At 40.7% G+C, this 27149-nt stretch overlaps 1 protein-coding gene across 1 annotated transcript; it reads right to left on the bottom strand.

Annotated features, from left to right (window-relative positions):
- Nucleotides 1-45: 45 nt before the first annotated feature.
- On the bottom strand, nucleotides 46-27149 carry TTLL12 (tubulin tyrosine ligase like 12). Its single transcript, XM_034062989.1, has 14 exons — nucleotides 26964-27149; nucleotides 20840-21015; nucleotides 18626-18824; nucleotides 16758-16917; nucleotides 16013-16146; nucleotides 12835-12911; nucleotides 8122-8238; nucleotides 7818-8012; nucleotides 6175-6286; nucleotides 5191-5342; nucleotides 5025-5106; nucleotides 4529-4597; nucleotides 2473-2611; nucleotides 46-570 (listed from the first exon to the last, which is right to left on the bottom strand). The coding sequence occupies exons 1-14, from the start codon at nucleotides 27081-27083 to the stop codon at nucleotides 419-421; spliced, it is 1884 nt and encodes a 627-aa protein (XP_033918880.1). The 5' UTR covers nucleotides 27084-27149; the 3' UTR covers nucleotides 46-418.

Below are 27149 nucleotides of genomic sequence, written 5' to 3'. Positions count from 1 at the left end.
ATCTTTGTATAAGAGGGATAAATAAGAGACATACAAACTCCAACATGATCCAGTAAATTATAGTTTTACTCTCAAAACAGGGAACTTGTGCAGCATCTCCCAGCAAGCAAGTAATCAGGCTACTGAAAACCAAGGTAAATTGCTCCAGTTATTGTGCTATTTTGAGGTCCCCCATATTCAACAAACAAGACATTTGGTCAACACAAACTGATGATTTAAAGAACTAAGCAAGACAAAGAAAATGCAGACAAATGATTATCAATACAGTGTATGGTATATGCATATTCTTCTGATACATTTTTTTTCCTGGGTTACCAGTATAGGAAAATAGTTGCCTCAGCAGCTCACAGAACTGAAATATAAATCTTGCTGTTAAGCTTATCTGGGAAAGAAATTAATAGAGTGAAGCCTCCTGTGGCTAGACAATACACGTCACATGGCAGTTGTCTGTTTCATCCAGAAATAGGGTGCTGAAGACATCATTAAAAAAAGTAGGGTGGTATTTGCAGGCTCTATCACAGTCAGGATTAAAGTTCACCTCCAAGATCTGAGGCTGCATAATTCTTTTCCCTGTGAAGGGGAACACAAACATTGCCTCTTATTACAAGCTCTACAGAATCACTATTGTCTTTAAGCCAGAGATGATACAAAGCGCCTGGGAAAAGCCATCTTTTACAACCCAAGCTGGAAGGGTGGGTTTAGTTCAGTGGGTTTGGTTTGTTTATTTCTGGAGGGATGGAGGTCTGTTCTACCACCATTATCCAGAGGAAGAATCATCCAACAGATTCTGCATTCACTGTGCTAATCCAATGCCTCACTTAGAATGAGAATTTGAAGCAATTTAATAGGAGCTCCCTGTCTTGAAAGTCTAAAACATCTTCCAGAAAACTTCTCCTTTCATGTTTCAATACAAAGCTTCCTTTCTTAAAGCTCCTAGATATCTGCCTTTCTAGTTCTAGCAGTCTTACTCCTTTACACTCCAACCACTCCCACCTTTCACTTCAACTCATTCCTAAAGGAAATCAAGTTAAATTTTCTCTTAAAACTTCATCAGTACAGTTCAGAATCAACTGCATGCTGTGCAAAGAGAAACAAAGGATCCGATTTCCTGCCTGGTGTAGTGACTGTGAGGGTGCAAGTTTTGATGCACAGGTAACCATACTCTGCTCTGCACAAAAGCAACCAACCTATTTGTCCGCAGCCTGCTAGAGCACCACAGCCATGACTTTGGCACCCACCCCCCCATCTTCATAAGGCTAGCGACCCATGCAGCTCACATTCAGCCACAGATGTAATGTGAATTTGGTCTTTTTACTACAATAGCTTTCCTTGAGCTAGTAGTATTAGAGTTGCTTTGCCTCTCCCGTTAAAGACAGCTCTGGGACAGGTAAAAGGCATTCAATGTGGATGTAGCAGATCCACATTAAAAACCTTGCTCCACCTGAATGACAAAGTCTCCATTTTACATCCTGTTTCTCAATAATTTCCCTCTGTGAAAGTGATTAGTTGTCTATCGTATAATTCAGATTCAGCCACTCCAGCAGTAGGCTAGGGGCAGCCACCCAACAAGTATCACCTAGTAACTCCTCTGGCAAACCTGGGCACAAGCAATGACTTTCTTCTGTGTTCCAGTGATCAGAGTTTCACAAGAAAAGGGTACACTTATTTCTGTTTAATACCTCCCTGCAGTCCTTTTTGTGTTGGTGCCTCTGCTGCTTTTCTACCTACAAGAGACATGTGTCTGTGTTGGGCCACGCTATAAGAACGTTTTTGAGCCTCCTGGTGAAATAACAAAGAATTTGCCCTGTTTGGCAAGTTTTGCTACCAGTCCTCCACCACTGGCTGAAGGAAAGACTGTGGGTAGTCAGCTATGCTGTGGCACTGACACAAAGGAACTTCACACACATGTTCTTGCAGAGACTTGGCAACAACTAAGTGATGGTCCTGAAGACGTCAATAGCACTGCCATGGTGAACGTGGTCCCTTCCTTGCTTTAATTAAGTAACCATACATTGAAGACATTGGGCCAAGTCTGGAAGTCACTTTCAGTAGGCTGTTTCTTTAAGGTTTTCACAGAGAGACAGGTATTTCAGATGTTCTGTCACCATAAATGGAAAGAATACTTGCTGCTGGTAGAGTGACAAGATTGTTGTACAGTTATTGGGGTTTGCGTGTGGTGGTTTGTGGCTTTTTGTTTGCTTTGTTTTTAAAAGCAGGGAACAGCAGTAGCAGGGACAGAAGGGAAGCAAAAACTCAGCCAAGCAGTTAACAGCTCCTCCACCATTCCTGTTAACCAGCAAGGCACATGCTAATAACCTCACAGATCTGCAACTCCAGCTGTGCTTTAATGTCAGTGTGAGGCACAGAGCACACAGCTCACACTGCCTGAGAAACAGTAAGAGTTTAGACAGAAGAAATAAATTTCTGAAACAGCCCACAAATACAAAGAATTCAAAGCAATGAGCTTCTCACCATCTCTGCTGGTGTCCCATTTCAGCATCAGGTCAACAGCATATATTGCTCTTGATGACGGATAATCACAGATGCCAAGAGGTGCAGGTTTAGCTGAAGCAACTTGGAACAATTCAGCAAATGCCTTACAAATATTTGCCTGGCAATAGAAAAAGGTCTCTGAATGAGAAGTGAGGTTCCATAAAAGCAAGAAACATGTTTTCAATTGCTTCATTCATACAGCTTTTTAAAGAGTTTGTATAAATTACACCAGTCAACAGCTGAAAATCTGAACACTCTTAGTGTCAAAATGTGCATTTAGACCTAAAGACAACACAGTGGAAGTGCCAAGCAACCAGCAACATCCAGGGACTTTTCTGGAAAGCCAATCAGTACTATGGAAATCCTGAAAATAGGGTATTTCATATTAGAATTAAGCCCCTTCTCCCTGCCTATCAAGTTGTATTCTAGCTCTGTTTCGTTCTGCAATGAAAAACCTTCTAGCCATTTATATCACTCCTAAAAGGGTGGTGGGGACATGGAGGTCTTAAGAACATACTACATTGGTATCTTGAGAAACAGTCAGATATTCAACATGAAAGTGAAATAAACCAAGAATATACAGGTGTGAATTTTCGCATTGAGTTTATACTGCAGTGAATCATTCCTTCTGCAAATGAGAAGACTGTGTAATATCTCCTATTCTGTACACAGTACTCCTCTGAGGAACCTACAGTATGTATTTTGACATACCTTGTAGTATCTTCTTCCACACTATTTTAAGCCTAATGCTGCAAAACCTGTCATTCTCTGATTGAATATGAGGTTCTAGTTAAAACTGATGTAAATTAATTTATGGAAATCAATCCACAGTTGGGTAACTTATACACTTTTGAAAGCAGAGGCACATAAATGCTCAGCTACCATTCATTCTGCATCTTCTAGCTCCTGATAAATATGGAAGAATGCAACAATTCAGTTTTGTGCATGTTTCTGAACTATTTCTTTACATTCAGCTTTTTCTTTCAAGCATGAATTACAAGATGAAACTGATCAACGAGAAGGTTCTCATCCACCTTCTTGCATGTTTTATCAAACTATAGTATTTGGAGCTGCTTCTTTGCAGATAAAAGATGCCCTTGTATTAGGGAACCAGCTGTCTTACTGTGGGAAGTATGAATGCAGTGATCAGGGGCAGGGCTCTGGCCAGCTTGCTAACACAGAGCAGCTGGGCAGCAGCTGGAAATTCTGCACTGCAGTCTTAAACACAAGATTTAATTTAACAAACAGTGGTTCCACCTATGTTGTGAGTGAGCTCCAGTGCGCTGCGCAGCAAACTAATCTGGAAGTGTACAGGTAGATCTTTAGACTGACAGATCTGCTTAGAATAGAGAAACCAAACCCTGTGATGCCATTCCACTGAGATTACTATGTACTGTAATTCCCTATTTACTCCTGTTTCCTGCTTGTTCTGATACCTCCTTGTCTTGTGAAGCCATTTGAAACAAAGGAAGCAAAAAGCTGAATACCTCAGGGGTTCAACCTTTCAGAATCAGAGTTAATATTCTGCCTAAGAGTAGTGAAAACTTTGAAAACCACTTTTCCACAGTCATGTGAGCAACACCTGTAGTGATTCGCACACTTTATATTCTGGACCTCCCTGCCTTTTCGCATAAGATAATAAACCTTCACAGCCATAGGCTTAGACTACAGGCAACCTGCAGCAAACAAAGATGGAACTTGCATGGAGGAAGATTCTTGTCCCAGGCTCCTGGGGGTAGTAAGGACTGGCTTCCTTACCAACTTAAATATAAAGAATTTTTGTAGTGTGAACAATGAAATAAACCCCCCAAATGCTAACAACAAAATTTTTTGAGGGGGAATTGCACTAGGTTAAAAGAAGCTTCTGAAGTAAAGGTTAATATTTGATGTCCTTTGTGGAACTGATAGACATGAAGTGTGTTTTAGGAGGAAAAAAACAACCAACCATGCAACCCAACATTTTTTGAAAAGCTAATCTGACGAGTAAAAAAGGATTCATAAACATTTACACAAGAAAGATGAATTGCTGACTTACTTGTACTGTTGCCCAAGGATATTCAGGATATTGTTTTTCAAACAGAGGAATAAATTCTTCACAGTGTACCTAAAACAGTTCAGCAACAAAGATTGTTTTGGTTAGGAATGATTGAGCAATCAGATGACAAGAGAATGGAACACTGAATACAATTTTCCACTCACACAAACCCAGGTACAGAACTATAGAATAGACAGTCCCTGAATACCTTCCTTGCTACAGTATTTCTTCTCATAAAGATCACTTGACAACTATTACCAGCCATTTGAATGATTATTTTACTGGTCTATCGAAGTGAGTTACATTACTGCATATAATCACAGATGACGGGGGTAAATTAGGGAAGAGTCTAGGGAAGTATTTGCTTTGGGTACTTCCACCACCTTGACTGCTTGTTTAAGTGAATGTCAAATAGGCTATTTGGCCATAGTCACAAAAGAGGCACTGGAAGATTTTCTGACAGAAAAGTGAGGAGTGTTCTGGACTGTGTGCTTACCTGTTTTAATGTTACACCGGGAGCATAATTCATGACTGTGAAATGTTTCTCATAGTCATCCAAGTCATCAAGTGAAAATGCCCTGGCGAATAAAACAACTCCTTAGTTTCTGAGCCATCAGATTTAATTCTAAGCCCCTCCACACTAATGGGGGGAAGGTAATTACCGATTTGAAAAGCGCAGCCAGAACACATCATAGATGTACAGCTTGAGTGGTTTGATGGACCGCAGCAACACAATGTAACGGATGTCAAATTTAACCATCCCCACATCTTCGCGGTGAAACAAGACTGGGTTCTCAATATATTTGCACACTACCTACAACAAAGGGAAAACATTCACAGTAAATATAATTCAACTGAAATGAAAGCCACGAGTCACTAGATCTTGATTAAAGGTATCCTTGTATGCATTTCAGTTTCTCTTTAGGCATGTGCATGAATGCACAATGTTGTTATCCAAACAGACACTTTTTATCAAACTCATTGACACTGAGGTGGGGAAGTGGAGGCCAGATATACCTTTTTAAAAACAAAAATCAATGTTAATCTTATTTATGATTTTGGTAACCTTGTTTTGCACCAGAAAGGTGAAGCCATTCTTTGTGCATTCCTGCGTGCCAGAAAATACATGCAGTCCACACACCAACAGAAATAAAGCTGGAGTGACACTATGAGGTATAACCACATATGGCACACTCCTTGTAAAAACCTCCATGATTCATCTATTGCTGGCAAAGACAGTGCTTTGTGCCACTGTGCAGAGCTGTGGATCAGCAGTAACGATCAGCCAGGGGACAGAAGCAATAAAGTTCCACAATTTACAACCAACATTAACTATAGCTAATATGTGTTCACCTGCCAGTCTGAGGATTAGTGTTAAAGCTGCATCACACTGGAGGATTCATTACTGTCAGCGCAAGTTTTATTTTCCTAAATAAGAAAACACCAGGCTCCTTGAGTTCATCACTGCAACCAATGGAGCTGACCAATTTGAATCAATCAGTTCTGAACTGGCTGAAACTCTGCTTATGGCCAGCATATGAATTTTGAAGAAAATAAATTCCCTTCTTTGCATTTTCAGACCTCCTTTAGAAAGCAGGTTTTTCAGCTCTCCCATTTAAACCACATTCAAACCCATGCTCTCTAACCTTTGGGCTGCTTTCTCTATGCCTGATGATATTGTTAAGGCTGTTGGTGATGTGGGTATCCAGGCTTCTGGCCAAGTTCCACGGTTTGCATATCCAGTGATTATCTTCTCCTCTGAGACAGAAAGAAAAGCCAACACCTATAAGTATCCACCTCATTCATCTGTCTGAACATCCACTTGAACTGATTTGTGTACTGTCCTGAGAAAATAGCAGTGCAAGAACTAAGGACTTTTTGACTGACAGCTGGGAACAGTAGGCAGTGGTAGCTTGCACTGATCTTTTCAGTTAGGTCCTTGCATGCTCTCACTGTTAGTTTCCTCCTGCATTTGACTCCTTCAAAAGGGGAAAACAACCCAACAACAGCATCATGATGAACATGCTCAGGTCATGGTGTGGAAATCATTCTGCCAGGAGTCTGAGAACATTCTGGTAGGGTACCCTACAATTTTCCAAGTTGATTCCCCAATAATGCCTTCAAATCATTCATACTAAGTAACACCATAACTCATCTCTTTGGGGAGAAATCACACAGTATCTCAACAGTTCATATTGCAAGAAAATGAAAGCACATCACCATCTTCTCACTTTCCAGTACCTAGTCACCTCAAGAGGCAAAATGCTTTGAAATGTCCTTGAAGAAAACCAGAACATGCTGGTCTTTCAATGTGTCTTTCTGAGTAAGGGCAGGGTGAAATTTGATGCCCTCCTTTCCTCATCTACTAAAGCATCCAGAGAGACTTCCTGAGCTGCATGATAAATTTATGAAGTGAGCTGAAGTTAGTAATGTTAACTTAAGAGGGTCCATTCTGTTTATTTGAGAATTCCTATCCCCTTCTTCCCATTCTCTACATGCTACTGCATCCACTGTCAATTCTTGATATTAAAAAGGAATCAGACCACCACACACAAAGGATATGTGGAAAGAATGCTCTCTGCTGGTAATGCCAGTCAATACCAGAATACATAGAGCAAAGAATGGCCAAATGAGACTCCTGGCAGGTGGCACCATAAGAAAGTATCACCAAAGCAGCAACCTTTTAACCAGAATACTCCCTGCTAGGCATAAGAGGTTATTCCGCTAGCAGTACCCTATAGCTCTCTTTCTCTTTTACCAAAAGAAAAATCTCAGTTTCCATCCACTCAAAGACAGTTGCAGCAGCAGAAAGAACGTGGATTTAAACCCTAAAGCTCCACAACTGCTATAGGCTAATTTAACTAAAACTCAATTTTATTTTCACAACCTTACAGAACCCGAGTACTTAAAATATTTTCATTCTGGCTTCAATGCAAGAACAACTGCTGCTTGTCCCCTGGGAAAAAAAATAACATCATCAACATATGTTGCAAACATGCTCTGATCCTTTGTCTGTTAAATACAAGAGGTAAGATTTTGACCAGACAAAAAGTAATAGCCTTCTGTATTCAAATCACGGTGAAGTTTCTGTTTCAAAATGCATTGCTTAACTACTTTTACATTAAAGAAAGTACCTAAAAAGCTCACATATTCTGGGTAAAATTCACCGGAATATAAATGCAGCCAGAGCAAACTCCTGGTGGTGTAACTGCTGTCAAGCACCAAATGCAGGTTACTGGTGTTTTGGGAAAAGTGGGATCAAGAAAACAAAACAAGGAAGCGGAACCACCTTCTGTCACGTTGTTGGAAGTAGCTGATGAACTGAGGCAATTCTGTTTGGAGGTTAAAAGTACGAGGCAACCATCTCGGTCCATCTGGTCCTCCAGCTCGTCTAGAAATGGATGCCAGGCAGTCTTTGACAGTCAGGAGGTTCTCGCATGGGAACTGATTCAACATTACCTCAGGCCTTTCCTCACTTAGCTTCCTACAAAACAGAGAAGTTGTTGGGTGAAGGGGGAAGGTTGGGGAGGCCTTTGGGAACACAGTTTTTATAGCAAAAAACCAATTTGTATGATCAGGGGAACAATTGCAACCTATAATCTTTGAAGTGTGAGAAGTTGTAGAGGATGTCTGCTTCTCCCTCATTGTCTGTGAACACAAACCGCGGATGTGTCAGGTTGTGGAGGACTTGCTGAATGTCTGTGAAAACCCTAGAAGAAAAAGGCATATGAAGAAAAACATCAGTTTGGTTTCTGAAACTGATCAACCTGTGCCTGAACAGAAACAAGTTTTAGCCTTGGCTTTCTACAGGAATTATGCTTTATCAATACAAGACTTTAAATTGAAGTGGGACAGACTAGAAAAAAATAGTATATAAACATAGAAATCTCAAACACAGTTTAGGTCTAAAACATCACAAAAATAGCAATTCAGAAGACAATGATTCCCTGACAGAGAAGCACTAACAGGAATTCTATACAAAAGGTCCTCAAGTGACAGAGAATCCCTCCTAAATGCCTTTGTTGCTGGAAAAGCTCTAAAAATCAACCTGCTGTCATCCAGAAGGAAGTTAATAGAAATCTTGTCAGTTTAACTCAGTAGCTTCAGAAGACTACTTTCATTTGCTTAGAACTTCACAACAGCCATTTCTAAACAATCAAAACATAGGTAAGTATGTACATTACATACGTGCAGGAAGTAAACACAACTGTGAGGTCTGATACAGATTCCCTCCCAGCCCCATTAAAAAATCCACACCACATCTGCATATGAACTACCAGAGACCTTGAATGCACCTAAAGTTCAAAAAAAGGTTTTTACTGAAATTAGTGGATGTTACTCAGTATGGAATCTTTGGGAGTCCAAACAGTATGGCTTTCTTTCCCTCCAGCTGCAGCTACTGCAAATACCTTTGAAACCTTTGGTTCACAGAATCCCAAGGGTTGGAAGGGACCTCAAAAGATCATCTAGTCCAACCCCCCTGCAAGAGCAGGGTAACCTAGAGTACATCACACAGGAACTTGTCCAGGTGGGCCTTGGATATCTCCAACATAGGAGACTCCACAACCCCCCTGGGCAACCTGTTCCAGTGCTCTGTCACTCTTGCAGTAAAGAAGTTCTTCCTGATGTTAACGTGGAACCTCCTATGCTCCAGTTTACACCTATTGCCCCTTGTCCTATCACTGGATATCACTGAAAAAAGCCTAGCTCCATCATCCTGACACCCACCCTTTACATATTTGTAAACATTATCAACGGATCAACTGGTTCTCACAATTTTTCCAACTAGGTTAACGATGAGGCTGAACTATAACCTAGGGGTGCTACAAATCTGTGCTTAAGGCCAGATGAAAACATAACCCATGTGGCAAATTCCCTTAGTTCAGTAAAAAAAAGAGGCAACAGTATGTAAAATACTGCTCTAACAAAGGCCTGAGGACAAGGCAATTGGCTTTACACAGCATGGAAGGACACCTGGAGAGTTTGACAGCGTTTGGTAACTCCAATAAATCTTATTCTACATCATTCCCTAGACATCATTTGATGATTCTACTTTCTCAGCTGGAGAGCTGAGCATTCTTTACACAAATCAGGGATTCAGTGAGAGGTAAGTCATCTCCTCTTGCACATCCAAAAATCCATGTCTCCCTAGTGCTAATTCACTTCACTCTGCATCACCCTATGCCACACAGGTAGTGCCCTGCATTCATACACTCCAAACAGCAAGCTTAAAGAAAGGTTCTGGTACTCTTTTTCTCCCAGTTACATATTAAAACTAGTACTCCTCTGTAAAAAAATCTCCCACTAAACACTGAGCTGCTTTTATAGATACACAGAAAATACTGGTATCTTCTGTAACATACAATTATCAACAACTACCAGAAAGACTTCCCCAGCCCCAGTAGCTTACAGCTATACATGCTGTTTTAGAGGTGCTACTCATATTAACAATAAATCACCTGCTTTCTTAATCCTGAAGTCTTGCTTCTGAATTAAGTGACCTCATGTGCCAGAGCACTCTGGATTATGTATCTTAAAGCTTCCTTATAGAATGCAAAAATGCGGCACAAAAGCAGCAGAGAAGCTCAATCTATCTTCACTAAGTGCAGGAAGACCACTGAAATAAATTGGTGCAGATCAAGATAAGAGGGAAAATAAGGTCATTCCACTTGTTCCAGGGTTTTCAGTTATTTCATCCATTCTATAGCCAATCCTCTTACCATAAAAGTCTTGGGATAGCAAAGGCTTTTGGAGGCAGACAATTTAGTTTTGAGAATGAAGATTTCATAGAAACACTATAAAAGCACCGATTTTGGTGGTCAGATTCCCGCAGGTACTTCAGTATACCCAGTATTAACACATACATTTGAAAAAGTCAAGACCTCTGCCCTGAAGAACATGGACTACAAAGGCCAGACCTGACAACTACTGGACAATTTCTTTGCTATCTAAGGAGCATTTAGGATCTTCCATGGCATTTCTCTTGGTTTTACTTAAACTGGTAACACACATTCTAAAATCTACACATCTGTACATAAAAATACAGGCAGGTAAGAAATGCACCAAGTCCCATTCAGAGTTTGACAAATGACAGAACCTCTACACTGCAGTACTGTCATATTTTGGACCTTTCATTCTAGTACTGATGACACACTTAAAAGAATGAATGAAGCCAGCTAACCATACTTCCCAAATTATTCGCTGCCCCAGTCATACAAAAATCTTTGGTAGGAACACTACAAAGTCTGGGATTAAAGAAGGTATTATTCAGTGGAATTGTGCAAGTAAGATCAAACATTCTAGATTTTACTTAATTTACTCAAAGTATTTAAAGCTAAGAAGCAGTTATGAGGATCAACTCCCAAAGCACAGAGCTGACAAGACCAATCAAAACAGAGTTGCCATCTCAAAACCAGCAATTTTGGGCATCTTTAAAAAAAATGACTGATGTAGCCAAAGAGAAACATGAAAGAGAAGATCAACAGACGATCAAGCCCAGCACAAACTGAAAGGACTTTTCTTATGAACTTTGTCTTTGAAATATTTAGTTCTTTTATCCACTTTTTTCTGAAGCCAGGAATGTGCACAGCTGGACAGAACAATCTCCCTAAGGCAGGATTGCTACAAGACCTACTTGAACCTGCAATTTTGCTATATCAAACTACATGCACTTGCTCCCTTGCTTTTCAGTATTCAAGTTAAACATTTATTTCATCTTCTCATTCTCTGTTTTAGCTCTACTTTGAAACTAAGATGAAATTAAGATGACTAAGAATTTGTCCCTAGTTCTGAACTTTGTAACCTCATGCATTTAATTTCTTAGAAATCCCTAAAACAGTAGTAATGCACAAGGTAGAGCATGCACATTAACAGGCTACCCACATCTACCCAGCTTCACACATTCCTATCTGCCCAACCATGGTGGCAGCCTTAAAAACTTTAAAGCTTTTCCAGAGGCCTCTCTGCCTCTGGAAGACTGTAGCTCCCACTAGGTCATCTGGACTCTGAGATGCTACCCTGCTCCTAGAGGAACTTTAGTAGATGAAATTCAGAACACAACAACGAGGACTTTCTGGCCTCCTGCAGAGTTCAAGCTCTCTCCCTTTCTCCTCTCCAGACAGGAACTGGACAAAGAAGAGAGGAAAACCCTAGGAGTACAGGGCCAGGGGTGTTGATAACATTCAGAGCAGCAAAGATTTGGTATGTGTTTCCTTTCCTCCCTGAAGTCAATGCCATTCACCTGAAATATGCAATGCAAAATGAAAATGTAGCAGTGAAAAATAAGTCTACATTTCCCAACATCCTCACTGTTTCCTTCCATCCCTATTAGAATGCATCTACCTTTGACTCCCTCATCTGAAATAGAGGCAAGTACACCGGATGAAAAAATAGCTTTAGCTCATCCTCAGTTTGTAAACAGAGATTTCAGCTACATAGTGAAACCTAGACTATCAGTGAGCAAGTCAACAAATGCCTCCTAACTCAGTGACTTTGATTTTCAGTAGTTCTTCTCAAGTCAATTCAATCTAGTGAATAACAAGTTCCCTCAACAAGAGGCTGGGGTGTTAGAATACCTTCCAAATACATTTTAGCCTAACGCCACCCCTTAAGTAAATCACTGCAAGCAAGAATCTGGATCCCAGTGTCAGATTACAAACACCCCAGAATGCGACTCACAGCACATTCTGTCACAGTATGTTTTTCTGGAACCAACTAGTAATAAGGCAGTCTAGCCATACAGTGCCACTGGTTTTGGTCACTAAAATCTCTTATCTTTGCAATGCTTTTCTAGATTTCTTCTGAAATAGTTTCACAGAATATACTCCATTTTAGTAGTTAGGCACATATCCAACTTAAAACATCCCAGGTTTTGACAAGATTCCCATTTGGCAATCTCATCTAATGAAAGTGAACAGTCCATTATATTCACACAGCATAGAGAAGCACGTGTAACCTGCTGGATATACATGCTGTAGTGCAAAAGAGAGGTTTTTAGTCTCATGCACTTTAGTTAACACTCGTTAGTGAAGTGTTACAATGTTATGCAACTTCTCTTTCACCCACAAGGTGGCACTTACTTAAAAACTAGAATTCATCTTTCCTACATCTGTGACAATCCACCTACTCTGAAGAATCCAACAAGAACCAGAGTCAGAATCCAAAGCAAGTGGTTGTAGCTGTACGTATACAAACACACCTTCGAGTTGCTTCTGGTGTTTGATGCTCAAAAAGGCCGTTCAGCCTTAGCACACTGCAATCATTACATTTAACCCTGGTAAAAAAGCATTTTGTTTGCAGATACATACTTGAAAACTTTGTCTTTGTCATAAAGTGGTGGGTTTATTGCTACAGGAAGTTTCTCCTTGTTTTCTGCTAAAATAGCCTGAAAAAACAACAAGAAAAGAAACAGAGAATAAATGAACAGCCTCAGGTCACACTCTGCAATATTCAGCAGATATGAACAGCTGCTTTGATCAAACGGAATTTTAAAATGTGCATAATCAGGTTTATAAAAGAAGTGATTGAAAAAACACAACCTTTAAGGGGAAGATACAGGTAAAATACTCAGTATGAGTCCAAGTTTTTCCAAGTGTTTTATTTGCAAGAGCCTGTTGAAGTAGAGCCTGTTGAAATTTTCTTTACAGGTCATTTTCTGCAATTCCTTATCTCCATGTAAGTATTTACTACACATAGACAGATGCATTTGTAGTCATAGTAAAAACAATGGTCCACCTGCATGTCTCATCAGCCCACTGTTTTCAGTGCAAGTGAATCCTGTGTAATATATGCTGCTCAGGAAAAACAATCAGTACAAAAGCAGAGGCAGAAGGAAATCAGAGGTAAGAGGCTATTAGTAAAAAAGGAACAAGAAATATGGCTTCAAGACCAGGGCTTATCAATACTGTCAAAAGCATGCTGAGAAATTCCTATCTCTCCTAAATATTAACAACATACCAAATAATAGATGATCATATGCAATAAGAGACAAAGTTGGTGTATTTCCAACAAATACAACAAAATTTTCCATTTAGGCATTTTTTTTATTACAGATAACTAAACATGTTATAGGAGGCAGAAGCCTAATTCTGCTCCTGTAAAAATAAGCAAAAGGCTTTTTGCAGTCTTCAGTGGTAAACACGCTTGGGAAAAAATGAAATCTCACTCCACCTTTACACCACCTCTGATTGCTGAAAGCAAATGCACATGCGGGTCATTGTTGATACCCTGCCAAAGCAAGCAGCTCACAGAAACTCTGGAATGGGAAAAGTGCATCTTGAGAAACCAGAGTAGCTGGTGTTCTGCAACAGCTCCCAGAATTCCAGCTGCTTGCAAGTTGCAGTGGTGAAATATCTGTCCAGCCACAGACATATGTCTTTACCTTTATGGCTTTTACAGAGAATACAATACAGAACTGAGAAGAATAAACAAAATCAGTCATAATCAACTGTCTGAATCATCACCTTGTAAGACAGTACAAATACAAAATAATTCCTGCAGTTACCTAAGAACAAGAAGAAATGCAAACCTTACATTTAAAAGATGACTGCAATTCTCAGAACAGTACCAAGGGATTCACTGCTGTCTCTTCCACAACTCACACATGGGGAACTACTGCAGAACAGCAACTACTGTAGTACCTGAAAGAGATACTTCTTCCATCCCAGACACTTTATTAAAAGCTGCCTTCCCTGACACTGGTTTCTGCAATCGTTGCCCAATCCTTACCCATAGTACCACTTAAATTACAAGCTTTGTGGTCTGTGCTGGAGACAAGAATTAGGTAACAAAACCAGGCAAAAGTTAAGATTTGACAATGTTGTTGTAACAACTCTGAAATTCTTTTAAATAAACCTGAAGGCTTCACTGTTCTATTTAGAACAAAATTAGAATAAGAAATATAACATCCTTAGCTACAGTAAAAATCAACAGCCCATTTAACAACAAATGATTATTTACCACAGTAGTAAAGCAGTTGCAGAAACTGCACAGCAATAGCAGCAAACCAGTTTGAAACTGTATGACTTGCATAAACATTTGGAAATATTTTCACTTAATTTTATTTCCCTGCAGAGCTGCTGGTTCACCTATGAATGCTGTAAACACATCTCTGAAGTAGTCTGTATGTTTTTATGCATGCAGCTCTGCTTCTGTGAAAATAGGGGAATTAGAAGTTTCAGCAACATGGTATCTCTCCCATGGCATCTCACTTTTGGTGCTTAAGGATATGCTGTGCCTTAAGCTATTCTTCATTGGTCTGTCACGAGTTAAAAGACTTGAATCTACAGCTAAACATGCTAGAGTAAAAGAAAGCTCTGTTGGTTGGTTCCAGTATTAATATTTTGCTGTCATCTCTTCTGAACAGCTGAGCAGCAGAAAGACAGTAAAACACCTTTCTTTGAGAAGATGTTTTTAAGGTAGGGTGATAAAAGAGGATCCTCTTTGCACACATTTGCACACACAGTTCTTTAACTTGAGCTGATCATCCCAAAACAGCATTAACACACATGCAAAGAATTGCCTTATCTGAGATCCAGGCACTTTTGCCAGAACACCTGTAAGACATCAGCTTTGGGTACATTGCCATTTCTCATCTACCTATAAAGAACATCTATCTCTCTTCCAAAAATGCAAAATCCCAACCAACCAATCTGACTTAGGTTACAGACAGCCTATTTTGAATGTATACCTTTATTTGGCAGAAGCAGGTTAACCTCACTTCTGATGTTGTTAATAACAAGCTGGATCCAGTATTTTCTGCATATCTTCTATCATAAGAAACAGATGGGTTACAGATTCATCTTTAAATGCTGCACTGTGAATGCAGTTAGTGGCCAGCACAGCATCCTCACAGGCTTCAGGTTTCTTCATTTTTCTTAAAAAGGAATCTCAAGCAGGTTTGGTTCATGAAAAGGAGATTCCAAACAACATATTTCACACCCTTAAAAATATCACAAACCTTTAGCAGAAAGGAGAGCTCAAAACACAATAGATAAGAACTTTACAACAGTGCCATCAAATTAAAGATGTCTCTGCTTCAGTATTTCACGGTTCTAAACCACAACATTAAATGAGTAGCCAGGCTGAAAAATAGAACCACTCCTAAAATACTAAAACAAGTCTTTCTGTAACTCAAGACTGACCAGAGGTGCTACAATAACAAAATCAACCAGTAAGCCTATTAGAATACATACCAACTACGTAACTGGAAGGTGAGTACCCCATATGCAGTACCTCATAGAATGCTTATAAAAACATTATGCAATACTGCAGTAGCATATTTGAACTCATTGGGGTTGCTTCAGTTTTTAAACAGGTAAAAATTGTATCTGACACTTCTTGACTCACCACATTTATTTAATAGCTATATTCTGAATCAATATTTAAGCCTAAAAAGAGGCAAAAATCAGAACTCTTGTAATGCCTTCTAGACACTGCCTCATCTTAAGAGAGATGAAGTATGAGATTTAATTCTTAAAATTATACCTGGTAATACTCATCTGACGGCTCTGGTGTAAAACAATTGACATCCAACACTTCTGTAGGCACCCATGGTAACAGAACACACTTCCTGATCAAGCGATCCGTTTCCCCATAAGCATAATCACGAGTCACTTCATCTGCAGCAAAACAAGGAGAACCTTTAGGAACTGCCTTTCATTCTCCACTGAAAATCCTCCTCATGGCCTATCATATAAATGACAGCTGAACAGTTAACAATGCCACAACCTTTTATTAGTTAAATGTTCTTTAATTATGTCTAATTTTACAACATTGGTAAGGACTGATTTAGGATGCAAAAATTAGTCTGAAACCATCTGACTTATGCCAGTGTATTCAGATAACTGAACATTTACCTCAAAGACTACAGGAGTAAATTACTGGCATTTCCTAACTTACAATACTTAATTTTCCAACTCAAAGCTACAAACACAGACTTCAGGAAATTTTATTAACCTCTTGGATGACTGAATCAGTAGTTTCCCTGAGACAGTGATGCAAAATTTAAGTTCTCTGTCAATAAAACATCAGCAAAATTTTTCAACTCAAGGGTGTCTATCTCACAGACATCACGGAAATATCAGGCAGAGAACTTTTAAATATGATAGCATTACAAAATATGCAGTCATTTTGGTCTTGAAATATTTTATTGTGAAGTGAATAATTTGTAAGAACATGGCCTGTCTTCTATGGTGAGCATAAAAAAAATGCAAATAACAACCACACTTACCACCAGTTTCAAGGTCTCTCAAAGGCCAAAGAACAGTGTAAGCAATTTGTTGAGGCATATAAAACAGAGGTGCTGTTGCAAAACTAGGCTGATCTGAATGCTGAATGCGTGATCCAAATTCATCCATAATGTACCAGACAGGAACCTTCTCCTCTGCAGTCTGTACAATTAAAGAGAGTGAGACATCCTGCCCATATCAATTGCTAGAAAAGCACTTCAAGACAGAAGGCGCAGGCAGAAACCCCTACAACATTTCTGTTTCCTGCTCTAGCCAGGAGTGTGAGCAGGTTTTAGGTACAGGGTAACACTCTCATCCCTGCAACTCTGAGGCTAAGCCAGCCTAGCATCCAGCTGCTGCTGGGAACAGCGCTTTCCCATATCAGCTGCACAGTCCCATCCTCTTTCTCATGGCAACGCCTACTGCTATTGCCACCAGACCTGCTTCCCCTGTACCGAACTGGGCAGTTCAGGGAGCTAAACCAGCAGAAGGCTGTTTGGTAGGATTAGTTTTCCTTCGGTTTCTACCAGAATAAGCATGCTAAAAGGAGTCTGAAGTTTACATCATTAAGAGTTAAGGAGAGAAATGCCTCCTGCCACAACAGCTGGTTGTGAGAGTGCTGAGGCTGCATCATCAAAGCACCCCTTCCTTTCACACCTGACATGACAAAATCCTGAATGAGTAAGCTTTAAATTCCTTGGTAGCACTACTGTGGCTTTTTTACAAAGGCAGAAATTGAGCACAGAGATTAGACTTCAGATATTCAAGCAGCTCAGTGCCAGAAACAGAAGACAAGTTCAACTACAGGTTGAATTGTCTTCCAGGAAATCACATTTCAAATAGTAACACAATTAATTTCACGTGGCTCACAAACCATCCATGAAACAAAGACACGGGATAGAAAGAATGAAAGATACTGTTCAGATCTCCCTTGTATTTAAAGAAAAAGTAGTCACATCAAATCTACTGTGAGCTAAGCTGATACCTTAACTAGTGCAGATGTCCACTCCAGAAACTGACCTCGAGTCCCTGAGCTACTAGGGCAGGCTGGTCACACTCACGCTGCTCAGGGTTAGCCCTGCCCATTCTGAATCAGGGCCTGGCCCAAAGGATTCATGAACTTACAATAGCCTAGGAGCTACTATGCAGATCCTACAAAAGGGATTTTAACTAAACGCTGTGTGTTGTATTTCTTCTGAAATAGTATGCATGCACTTGAAGGTGCTCGAAGGCTCAAGACAGTGCTGAAGGACTACACAGGGCAGAGAGACCAAACATGGTGTGATCTTATCCACACTACCTAAAAGTAGCAGCCCTTGGAGTAAGTTATGCCCAGAAACATTTGGGCTCCATCTTGAAGCTACTCGGTTCTCAGCGGAGGGTGAGCTAACACCAGTTGCCAAATACAAACCGTGAAGTTATTTGACAGTGTAGATATATTCCTGATACGTAAAGCATTATATACAGGCAAGGAAAACTGCAAGTGTAGCTGAGATGCACACTTTGATGTGAGACAGTTGATTAATGAGAGGTTATTTGCTTCACAATGAGAAAGTTTGAGTAGAAAACACTCACATAACACACAGCAGATCTCATCCTTCTACCCCACTTCTTTTGGGGAATACTCTTCCTTTCCCTATAAACCTCCCTTTAAAGTTCTCATCAGAGAGCTGCTAGCAAGCCATTGTGCATTTTATCCCTATACAGCATTTGCTTCCCTTCCAAATGGAAGTTTATTCTTAAATGCCTGTAAAGGACTTTTGTTTTTTTTAATTGAAAATTTCTCTCTGTTAATAGCCATAGACTGGAATGTCTTCACTCAGGATTGCTCAGAACCTTTTAGCATCCTAATGAGGCTTTCGAGACCTACCCCTTGAGAAAGCTGGTAGGTCTGATTGTATTTCCACATTTCCTGCAACACTTGCTCGATACTGCCCTCGTCTGGGATCTCGCCGTGGAAGTCGATGCCCATGAGGTTGGTCATCCTGTGCAGTAAGCCAGGTACGTGCAGCAGTTGCTGGCGGGCGTGTTCAACACGGTAAGTCCAAGCGTGGTCAACGAGGAAAACGCTGAAAGAGAATTCTGGTAACGTTACAACAGTTCATTTTTACAGGTACACAGACAAATGTTCCATGGATAAGAGCCACACTTCTTTGTACATGGTTCGATGACGAAGTCTTCTCTTACTCCTGAAGTCACTCCCAGAGCACACACAGTGACATTACAGGTTAGGAAGAACTTCTCAGCAGTAACTTACACTCTGTTTTTGTTGTAGAAAGCTTATTATGCATTGGTTAGTATTCTCATGAAAACAAGGAGCAAACACAGAACAGGGCACTCTGTTTCTAAGCCTAGTTCCCTTTAAAGGCTGGAAGCACAAGTTTCTTCCCTTTTGATCACTATTAACTCTACTGCATCAACCTGATAATCTTGCCTAAAGAAGGAAAACAATACATTAATTTGCAAAATTATTCAAGAGCCTTGTTAGCCATGAGTGCTGTGCTATCTAGGTGGAGAGCTCCAGTCCTGTATGTGCTTTAAGTTTAAGTTTAGCATTAAGTAAATTAAGTAAGCATTAAGTTTAAAGGTACTTTTCATTGTTTCTCTTTGGGGTTTTTTGGGACTGTCATCCCCTTCCCTCAGCCTTCTTAGAAAAAAATTATTTTAAAAGAATTACTGATCTAACCTAAACCAAAACCATACACAAGTTGCACAACTTCCCTTGGCAAGTTTAACCCATCTTTAGGCTGCAGAGTTTTACAAAAACTACAGTTATTCCAACAGAAGGGTTCTCCACATTTTGGTTATATCCTCTCACTGAACCAAGTCAGAGAAAGATCTGAATTCTACTTGCTAAAAAACCCCAAACCAAACAGACAGAAAACCCCACAACAACCTTCCCATACAAAACCACCCCATCACATGTATTTCAGGAAGCTGAACACATGTCGGCTATCACGTACAGCGAGTTTCCTTGAACGATTATTGTATCTCAGATTCCACATACAGAAGGAACCTAATTTAACTTTAAAATTAAAGACTCCAGAGAATGCTATGGTCAAGCTCTTTGGAAATGTTAGCAAAGAGGAGTGTTGGTGTTCTGTTCCTGCATTCACACACACATCTGAATGATGCAAAGAAACACAAGATTCTCATAGGTGCTGTTTCGAACTTTACAATTCAAGCATGTTCTCAGATTTAAAAAGGCAATGACTTAAGTTAAAGCAGGCATGTAAAGGCAGATACCTGTATTCTGTGTTGTTTTTACCCATCAAGGCTAAATTCAGATTTTAGGTCTTGGGCAAACATCCGAAGTCTAAAAAAGTATCAAAGTTCTCGCAAAAGAAATTCTTTACAACTGAGCAGAATCGTGTTTTGCTCTCCAAAGATGAGTTCACCTCACTGCCATTTATTAATGTATGACAAATTGCCTGTTCTATGTTTGAAATCAGTAAGAACACAAAAAGGTGTGTTGCAATATTAAGTTGTTTTTTATGCAACTTGTTTCCTAGCTGCATAGTAGTTTCATATCCATGACAGGTAAACTGATTCTGAAGAAAGGCAACAGTAACTTGATATATTCAATTATGCATGCATCACAGCATGCAATCACATGATGACACTCTTGAATTATATTTTAGCCAGCTGGAAGAAATTTAATAGTCAATGGATCATTACTTTGAAGCTGCTTAATACCTCCTTAACCTGAGATTTGTAAATCTAAGATTTACATTTTAAAGATCACAATTATATTGGGTTGTTTTGGTTTTGGTTATTTTGGTTTTAATTCCAAGGACACACGGTCTTGTAGATACAAAGTTTTGTTTTATTTCTGCAGAATTCATTTCAAGGTTGCCTTTTCCCTATTCTCTCCCTCAGTTCACTAAAATAAATTCCTAAACATCTTCTTGCATGATTTAAAAAAGAAACGTTAAGATACTTGCACTCCTAGTACCCTTTGCAAGACCTGCCTCATAGAGGATTTCTGAATAGGATCAAACAAGTTTTAAAGCAAACTGCCTATACAATTTTAGGATTTAAGACTATTCAAAGGCTGAACACTAGTTCTGAAATTACTACTCACCTATTGGGATTGGAGGCTTGAAGCCCATTCTCACTTGTTACGATAACTTTGAAACAAGGTTCATTTCCAGGATTTGGTTTCTTTTTCAATTCTTCTTCCATTTCTTCATCACCTTCCTCCTCCTCATCCACCTCTTCTACTTGCATTATCCCAAAGTAGTCACCAGCATCAAATACCTGAGATGGAAAGTACACAAAATATTAAGCAGCTGGTTGAGGCAATACCTTGATATCCATAATGCAACACTGAAAGGCGCTTGTAGACATTTTTGGACTGCAGCCCTATAAAAAAAAAATGGCATTTTTAACTTAACAGCTAAAATGTGACAGAATAAATACTGCTGTTCATTTAATAGAACTGTCTGCTTGGGAAGTTTATTTAATATTGGCAGGAAGCTTTTCTGGTTTCTTTGGTACCAAGAGGTCTACTGATGATTGTCTGTTAGTTTAACTCCCCATAAAACAGAACATCTTTGCTCAACTTTGCTAAAATCAACAACTTAAGACCCTCAAACCCCAGTATTACCCAGGCTCCACAACCATAATAAAGTATATTAAGATCTCTGAAGAAAAAGAGCTTTTACCAATAGAGCTCTGAACCAGTTAAAAAATCCCAGCATGCTTTCCCACCCCCCCACCCCCTTCTTCTTTCCCTACAAAACGGAGCCCATGCTCAGTGCTCACTCACCTCTGGATGAACTGGGAGATTCCTTATACTGCTGCAAGTTAGGGTCTATACAATTACCTCTACAAATGTACTGAAAGGGAATTGCTTGCATTCTTGCTGACACAGCAAGACCTTTATCTAGGTCTACTCAAGTTTCCCTTCTGCCCAAAATCCTGCCAAATGGTGGGCTTGAATATCTTTTGCAGAACTAAAACTATGCTGACAACTTTTGTGATTTCAAAGTGAACATATGCTTTTCAGAAGAAAAAGAATGTGTCAAGCCTGGGGAGACTTTTCAAATCCTTTAAAATGAGAGAGTTATTTTGCTAAGTCACTCACACACTGCATAATGAATCGGGAAGGAGTAGATAAATCATTTGCCTCAATCTGATCTCACTAGAAGGTAGCAAGGAGGGAGAAAGAAGCATGACCTCTGGAATGACTGGTTTAACACGCCAAGTGCAGGTACACCTAGCCTCTGACACCACATTATTAGAAGTCATTACTTTCAGACATCAACAACATTTACTAGCTGTAAAATCCCAGCAGCAGTTACAAGGTTTTATTAATTTATGTGAATGTCCCGTCAGGATAACTATTTCTGCCAGGCCCCAACAGAAGGGTGAGGAAATCAACCCCACATTAGCAAAGCAACGCCACCAGACAAAGCAGATAGCTGCCCAAAGACAGCTGCAAAGGAGGAAGGTAGCAGGGAAACAACATCTACTTCAGATCTTAAGCCACAACATGGTATCAAAGACTAGATCCAAGTGGAGAAGTGCTGGAAATTCCCTTGAGGAGCAGGGGATGATACTTTCCTTTAGGCTGGGGGGGGGAGGAGTAGAAAAAGAAGATGCCAACAATATGTTGGCTCATTCCACATACACATTTTTCTTAGGGTAAACAACCTCCCTGGAGGTTAAAAATACACCCATTAAAAATCAAAACAAAACAAAAAAATCAGACACTGACTTAGTCTCTTCCAGTTCAGCAGGTATCAAACCAGCATTTCTAATTTATTCCTAGTTTTCCAGCTTTGCTAGAAGAGGATAACAATACTCTTAACAGCAAGTAATATCACCACCTCTTGCTCTTTTAAGAGCAGCCATTAACATTGCTTTAAGTCTCTGCTCAGCTGCCTGTAAAATTTGTAGTCACTCATGTAACTGCAGGCAGGTCCCAGCAAAAGTGAGTCCTTCCCTGTGTGGCAGTCAGTGGTGCTCATGATTTATTCCATCAGGTTAGCTCCCAGCTGGATCAGTTCCCTGATCTGCCCCACTGTACAAGTGTTAATCCCAGCCCACAGCAGGCAGCACAAAACCGCAACAGGAGACACGAATTCCACTCCTCCCTGGAGTGACATCTCCTCCTCCTGCTGCTGGATCAAGAGCTGTCCCCATCAACCTCATCAGCCAGCAGAAGAAACCTCAGCTAACTGCCTGGCAATCATCAGAAAGTAAAACTGCAAGTGTGATTCACTGGAGTCCACTTGACACCTGCTACAGCATGGCACTACACATGCTTTCTGCACTTGACATTTTGTCTGGAGGAGCTTGTAAGAGCAGGGACATGAGGTGAGCCAGCTGCTGACTCGGAGATCAGCCTTCACTCACCACAGGCTCTACCCATTTACCAAACACCCATGATGGATGTTATCATCAAGTTCTACCACTAAAGAAGCTGTTGGCTTTACAGTTTATTAAGTATCAACTAAAGACTTAGGAATGAAGGGACTTTGAATTGCCTAAGCCATGCTTCCGTCAACAGAGCATCAGCTGCATGAGACTGTAGCAGCTGCAGTTAGCAAAAAAAAAATCCCCACTTTTAATACCTTTTCAACAGTTACGCTTAACAAAAGAAATTCTCCTAGAGAATTTATAACCTTGAAATAGCAAATTAAGTGTATACCTCATCTGAAGCAATTTGCACTTCTTGGAGCAGCAGCTCAAGACCACCTTAGTAAGAGGCTTTTGTTGGATTTTTAAATTCATCATTGATAATGCAAACAGTGATGTAGTGAACTGATGGGTTTGGCAGAAGCACCTCATGGGCAGTGTGAATACAGCCTGTTGAGTGGGCTGTGGGAGACATTGCTGTCCTCCTCTCTTCCTCCCTCGCTTTGAGGGTCTGTCACATTGTGAACCCACTGACACAGCAGCTCCATTAAGGAAATCTTAAACTACTTAAGCAAAAGAACACTGGATAGGATCATGTTACCAATTTTAAAAGTATAACATTTTGCTTGAAGCAGAATAGGGAGAACTTGCATGAAGCACTCCACCAGAGTAAGTAATAACCTCTACAAGACAAGCAAAGGGATAGCAACACGTTTCAGTGGCACAACAGTTGGCAAGCAAAGCATGCTTGGGCAAAATTACTCCCTCTTTGTATACAGGTGCTATTCCAACTTAACAAACCTAACAAACCAGAGAATGGGATAAAAAAGCAGGCACATGTCATGACAGTTACCATGCACGAGCACCTTCAGCAGATTCCTTTTAGACTTACTGCAAACTGCTCTGAAGGCCACAGGCTGCCCTCCCCTGCTCAGGAAAGTAAAGTCTAGTAGTATTGATCATGCTGCATTCCTTCTAGTAATTAATTACAAGCCTTAATTTCTATCTGGGATGACACTCTAAGCAGTCCTTTGCTAGCAACATCCCAGCACCAGAAAACTCTTGCTGCAATACAGAGAAGGCTGCCATATAACTCAACATATGGCTGAACAGTAAAAAGAGATTATGAATGAAATTAGATGCAGGCACTGTACTTCCTAGGCTTATACATGGTTTCACCAGTAACATATAAAACAACTACTACATTGGAAATAGAATTCTAGGGCTTATAGTAAACATTACACATGCTTATGTTTTGTTTTTCAAGTTTCTGCCAGAAACAGGAGAAAGTTTGCCTCCAAACAAAAACCCAATGCTAAATGCAAGATCAATAAATAAAAGCAGGTTTGTTGATCTCACAGATATGCTGTGTTTTGAACGAGCAATCCAATTTAACTCATGGTTACATAATGTACTCACTCTGCTGAAGCACGTGTGTGCGTTGGAAAACAGCAGCCTGGGTTGGGTTCTAGAGGCACTGATGTAAGAGAGATTTTCATCTGATGCAAATTTTCCAAGTTCCATGCTAGAAAGTTTTAATCTTTGTGGCAGGTTAGGGCAAATGAAAAATTCCTCCCACCCTCACACATGAAACAAACTCGTGCAATGCTCCATGTTGTACTGATATCCAACCTCCCAGTTATTACCTAGTCTCCCAAAACGTTTTCATCCTTCCCCTTCACCTCCTTTGCTTTCTTTACTGCTGCTCCTCCAGCCACTACACATAGCTCATGTACTGCTTGGTACTGCAGTTCAGTCTCTGCCTCCCCAGGAGCTCATCTCAGTCCACAGCATTCCTCATAGTAATTTTCCCTGGACATCCCAGTCTTCTCCATATCCTTTTGCCCTTCTGAAGAAAACACAAGAAGTTGCAACAGTAGAGACAAGCACCATCAGCAGCCTAATTTATCTTCCTAAGCATGCTGAAGTCATTAAATCTTTCTCTCCACACACAGTGGAACACTTAGGACAGAAGAAAGCACTACTGCAAGCAAAATGAAACAGAAGGGCATATGGTTTCTGGATCCGGCCTTTTGCCCTCCTAGCCTCCCTAGAAAGATTGGGACCATAGCCTCTCACTCTATTGTCTCACCTTCTAAATTTCACACATCCCTGAGGTTGCCAGCTACCTCCAACTTCATATTACTGACATATGGCAATGCAACAGCTTGCAACTTTGTGTTTCCTTATCAGCTTTATATGCCTTCTACTTCCAACACATCCCTTCTTGTTTAAGCAGAGCAGAAGATGCTCCCTGCTCCAAATCACTTGCATGTATGCTTGTTAGGAGGCATAATACAACAGAAAGTTTATAACTGGGCATATGCTTCAGTTAATGTATATTTATTTTCTCTGTAATACATATGGATTCTTGTTATTAGCAGTACCAGATACACAACAGCCAGAAAGCAGCAGGAACATATTCAGATCCTTCCTGACTATAAACACTCAGGTTATCTCATGACTTGCTGTGCTTCCCTCCTGCCCTGACTTTTAAAACTGAGACAGGGAAAAGAAGTGTTCAGGTATTTACAGATTAGTTTACTTGTACATGGGTGTTAAATTATAGTCCCCTCTCCTACCCCACTATCCTGCACTTCCTGTTCAATGTCTTATCCCATCTCTCTTGTTTCTCCCCTGCTCATCGTGCCCTCTGGCACCCACCGCTAGTTCCTTTCTCTCTCCACACCTTGAGGTTCCACCAGATCTTTTACCAGGCTGAAAGTTCACCTCATTTCTTTTCCTTCTCCAGGTCGACTCCTCCAGACTCCCTGGAGCACTCCCAAGTCTCCAGACAACCAGTTTCAGGTTGTGTCTCTTCCTTGGTTCCCTGTTCCTTTACTCCAACAAACCCAAGGCACCTTTCCTCACCACTAAGGCCAGCTGTCCATGTGCAAAGTGAAAAAAACCTTCTAAATTCAACTTCTGTCTTTTCAAGCTGTCCAAAATTACTCTTTTTTCTTCAACTTATTTTTCACTTCCCTTCCTCATCACAAAGCCCCAGGGAGCAAGCAGATGATTGCTAAAAACATGGGCAAAAAGGGATTCTCCCTGCTGGGCCTGTGCCCATCCGGCCTCCTTTAGTTCAGGGTCAGATCCAGAGACTCCTGGTGCAACAAGCTTCAGCTGAAACATTACCAGAACAAGCTTCTCCCACCACCCTGTTCCCTGACAGAACTGGGCAGCTTTTACTCAGCTCAGGAATAAGTGAACAAACCAACTAGCTGAAAACGCTCCCAGAAAACATGCCTGAGACAGGTAACTCGTGCATACACAACAGGAGCTGACTGAGCTGGCTCTGCACAGTTATAAATGACTGAGAACAGGGTAGACCAGTGTGGAAATGAACTGAGAAAAAGTAAAAATAACATCAGGTAAAAGCCAACCCAAACCACAATGCATTAACACATAACAATTCCCTGACTTTACTACTACTGCTGCTGCCTTTTCAAATTCCTCTTCGGCAAAAAGGGCTGAAGGCTTTAAGACACAGTCATCACCTCCCTCCAGTATGAGATCTCCAATTCCCTGCATCCCAAAACGCTTTCAAGCTTCACGCTGACAACAATAAGACGAAACCAGCTACACACAATACTCCCCATCTCTTTTACACTCCCAAGCTGCACCTTCGGTAACACGACCCTCACGAAGCTTTTACCACCCTCCCCTGCTGAGCAACAACCTCTCGGCTCTCTTCCTCACCCAGCCGAGAGAGGAGGACCCAGTTTAGACAGATTACTTCGCCATCCCCTCCTCACTTAAGAAGCCCCTTCGGCCAGAAAGACCCCCGAAGAAAGGGCTTCCTTCAGCACCATTCCCGCAGGGACTCCAGGGTCACCCACCTCGCCCCGCAGCTTGCGGCACAGGCTCTCCCAGTACAGCTCTGGGACCCCCGAGGCTCGAAGCGCGGCTCCATGCAGGGCGACGAAGGCCGACAAACCCTCCTCACTGTCTCCCGACATTGCCGAACACCAAGGCTACCTAATGCCGCTGCCCACCCCAGCGCAGACCGGAACATGGGGAGCAAG

The sequence above is a fragment of the Melopsittacus undulatus genome, chromosome 5, assembly GCF_012275295.1.
Source record: "Melopsittacus undulatus isolate bMelUnd1 chromosome 5, bMelUnd1.mat.Z, whole genome shotgun sequence".
Lineage (NCBI taxonomy): Eukaryota > Metazoa > Chordata > Aves > Psittaciformes > Psittaculidae > Melopsittacus > Melopsittacus undulatus.
The sequence above is the reverse complement of the archived record's forward strand: the minus strand, read 5'-3'. Positions and strand labels throughout refer to the sequence as shown.

Coding starts and splice junctions, on each gene's coding strand:
- TTLL12 (XM_034062989.1), bottom strand. CDS start 27,083: ATGTCGGGAGACAGTGAGGAGGGTTTGTCGGCCTTCGTCGCCCTGCAT. Junction 21,016..26,963: donor GCCGCAAGCTGCGGGGCGAG/GTGGGTGACCCT, acceptor TTTCCATCTCAG/GTATTTGATGCTGGTGACTA. Junction 16,147..16,757: donor GAGAGACCTTGAAACTGGTG/GTAAGTGTGGTT, acceptor GTTTTGCTGCAG/ATGAAGTGACTCGTGATTAT.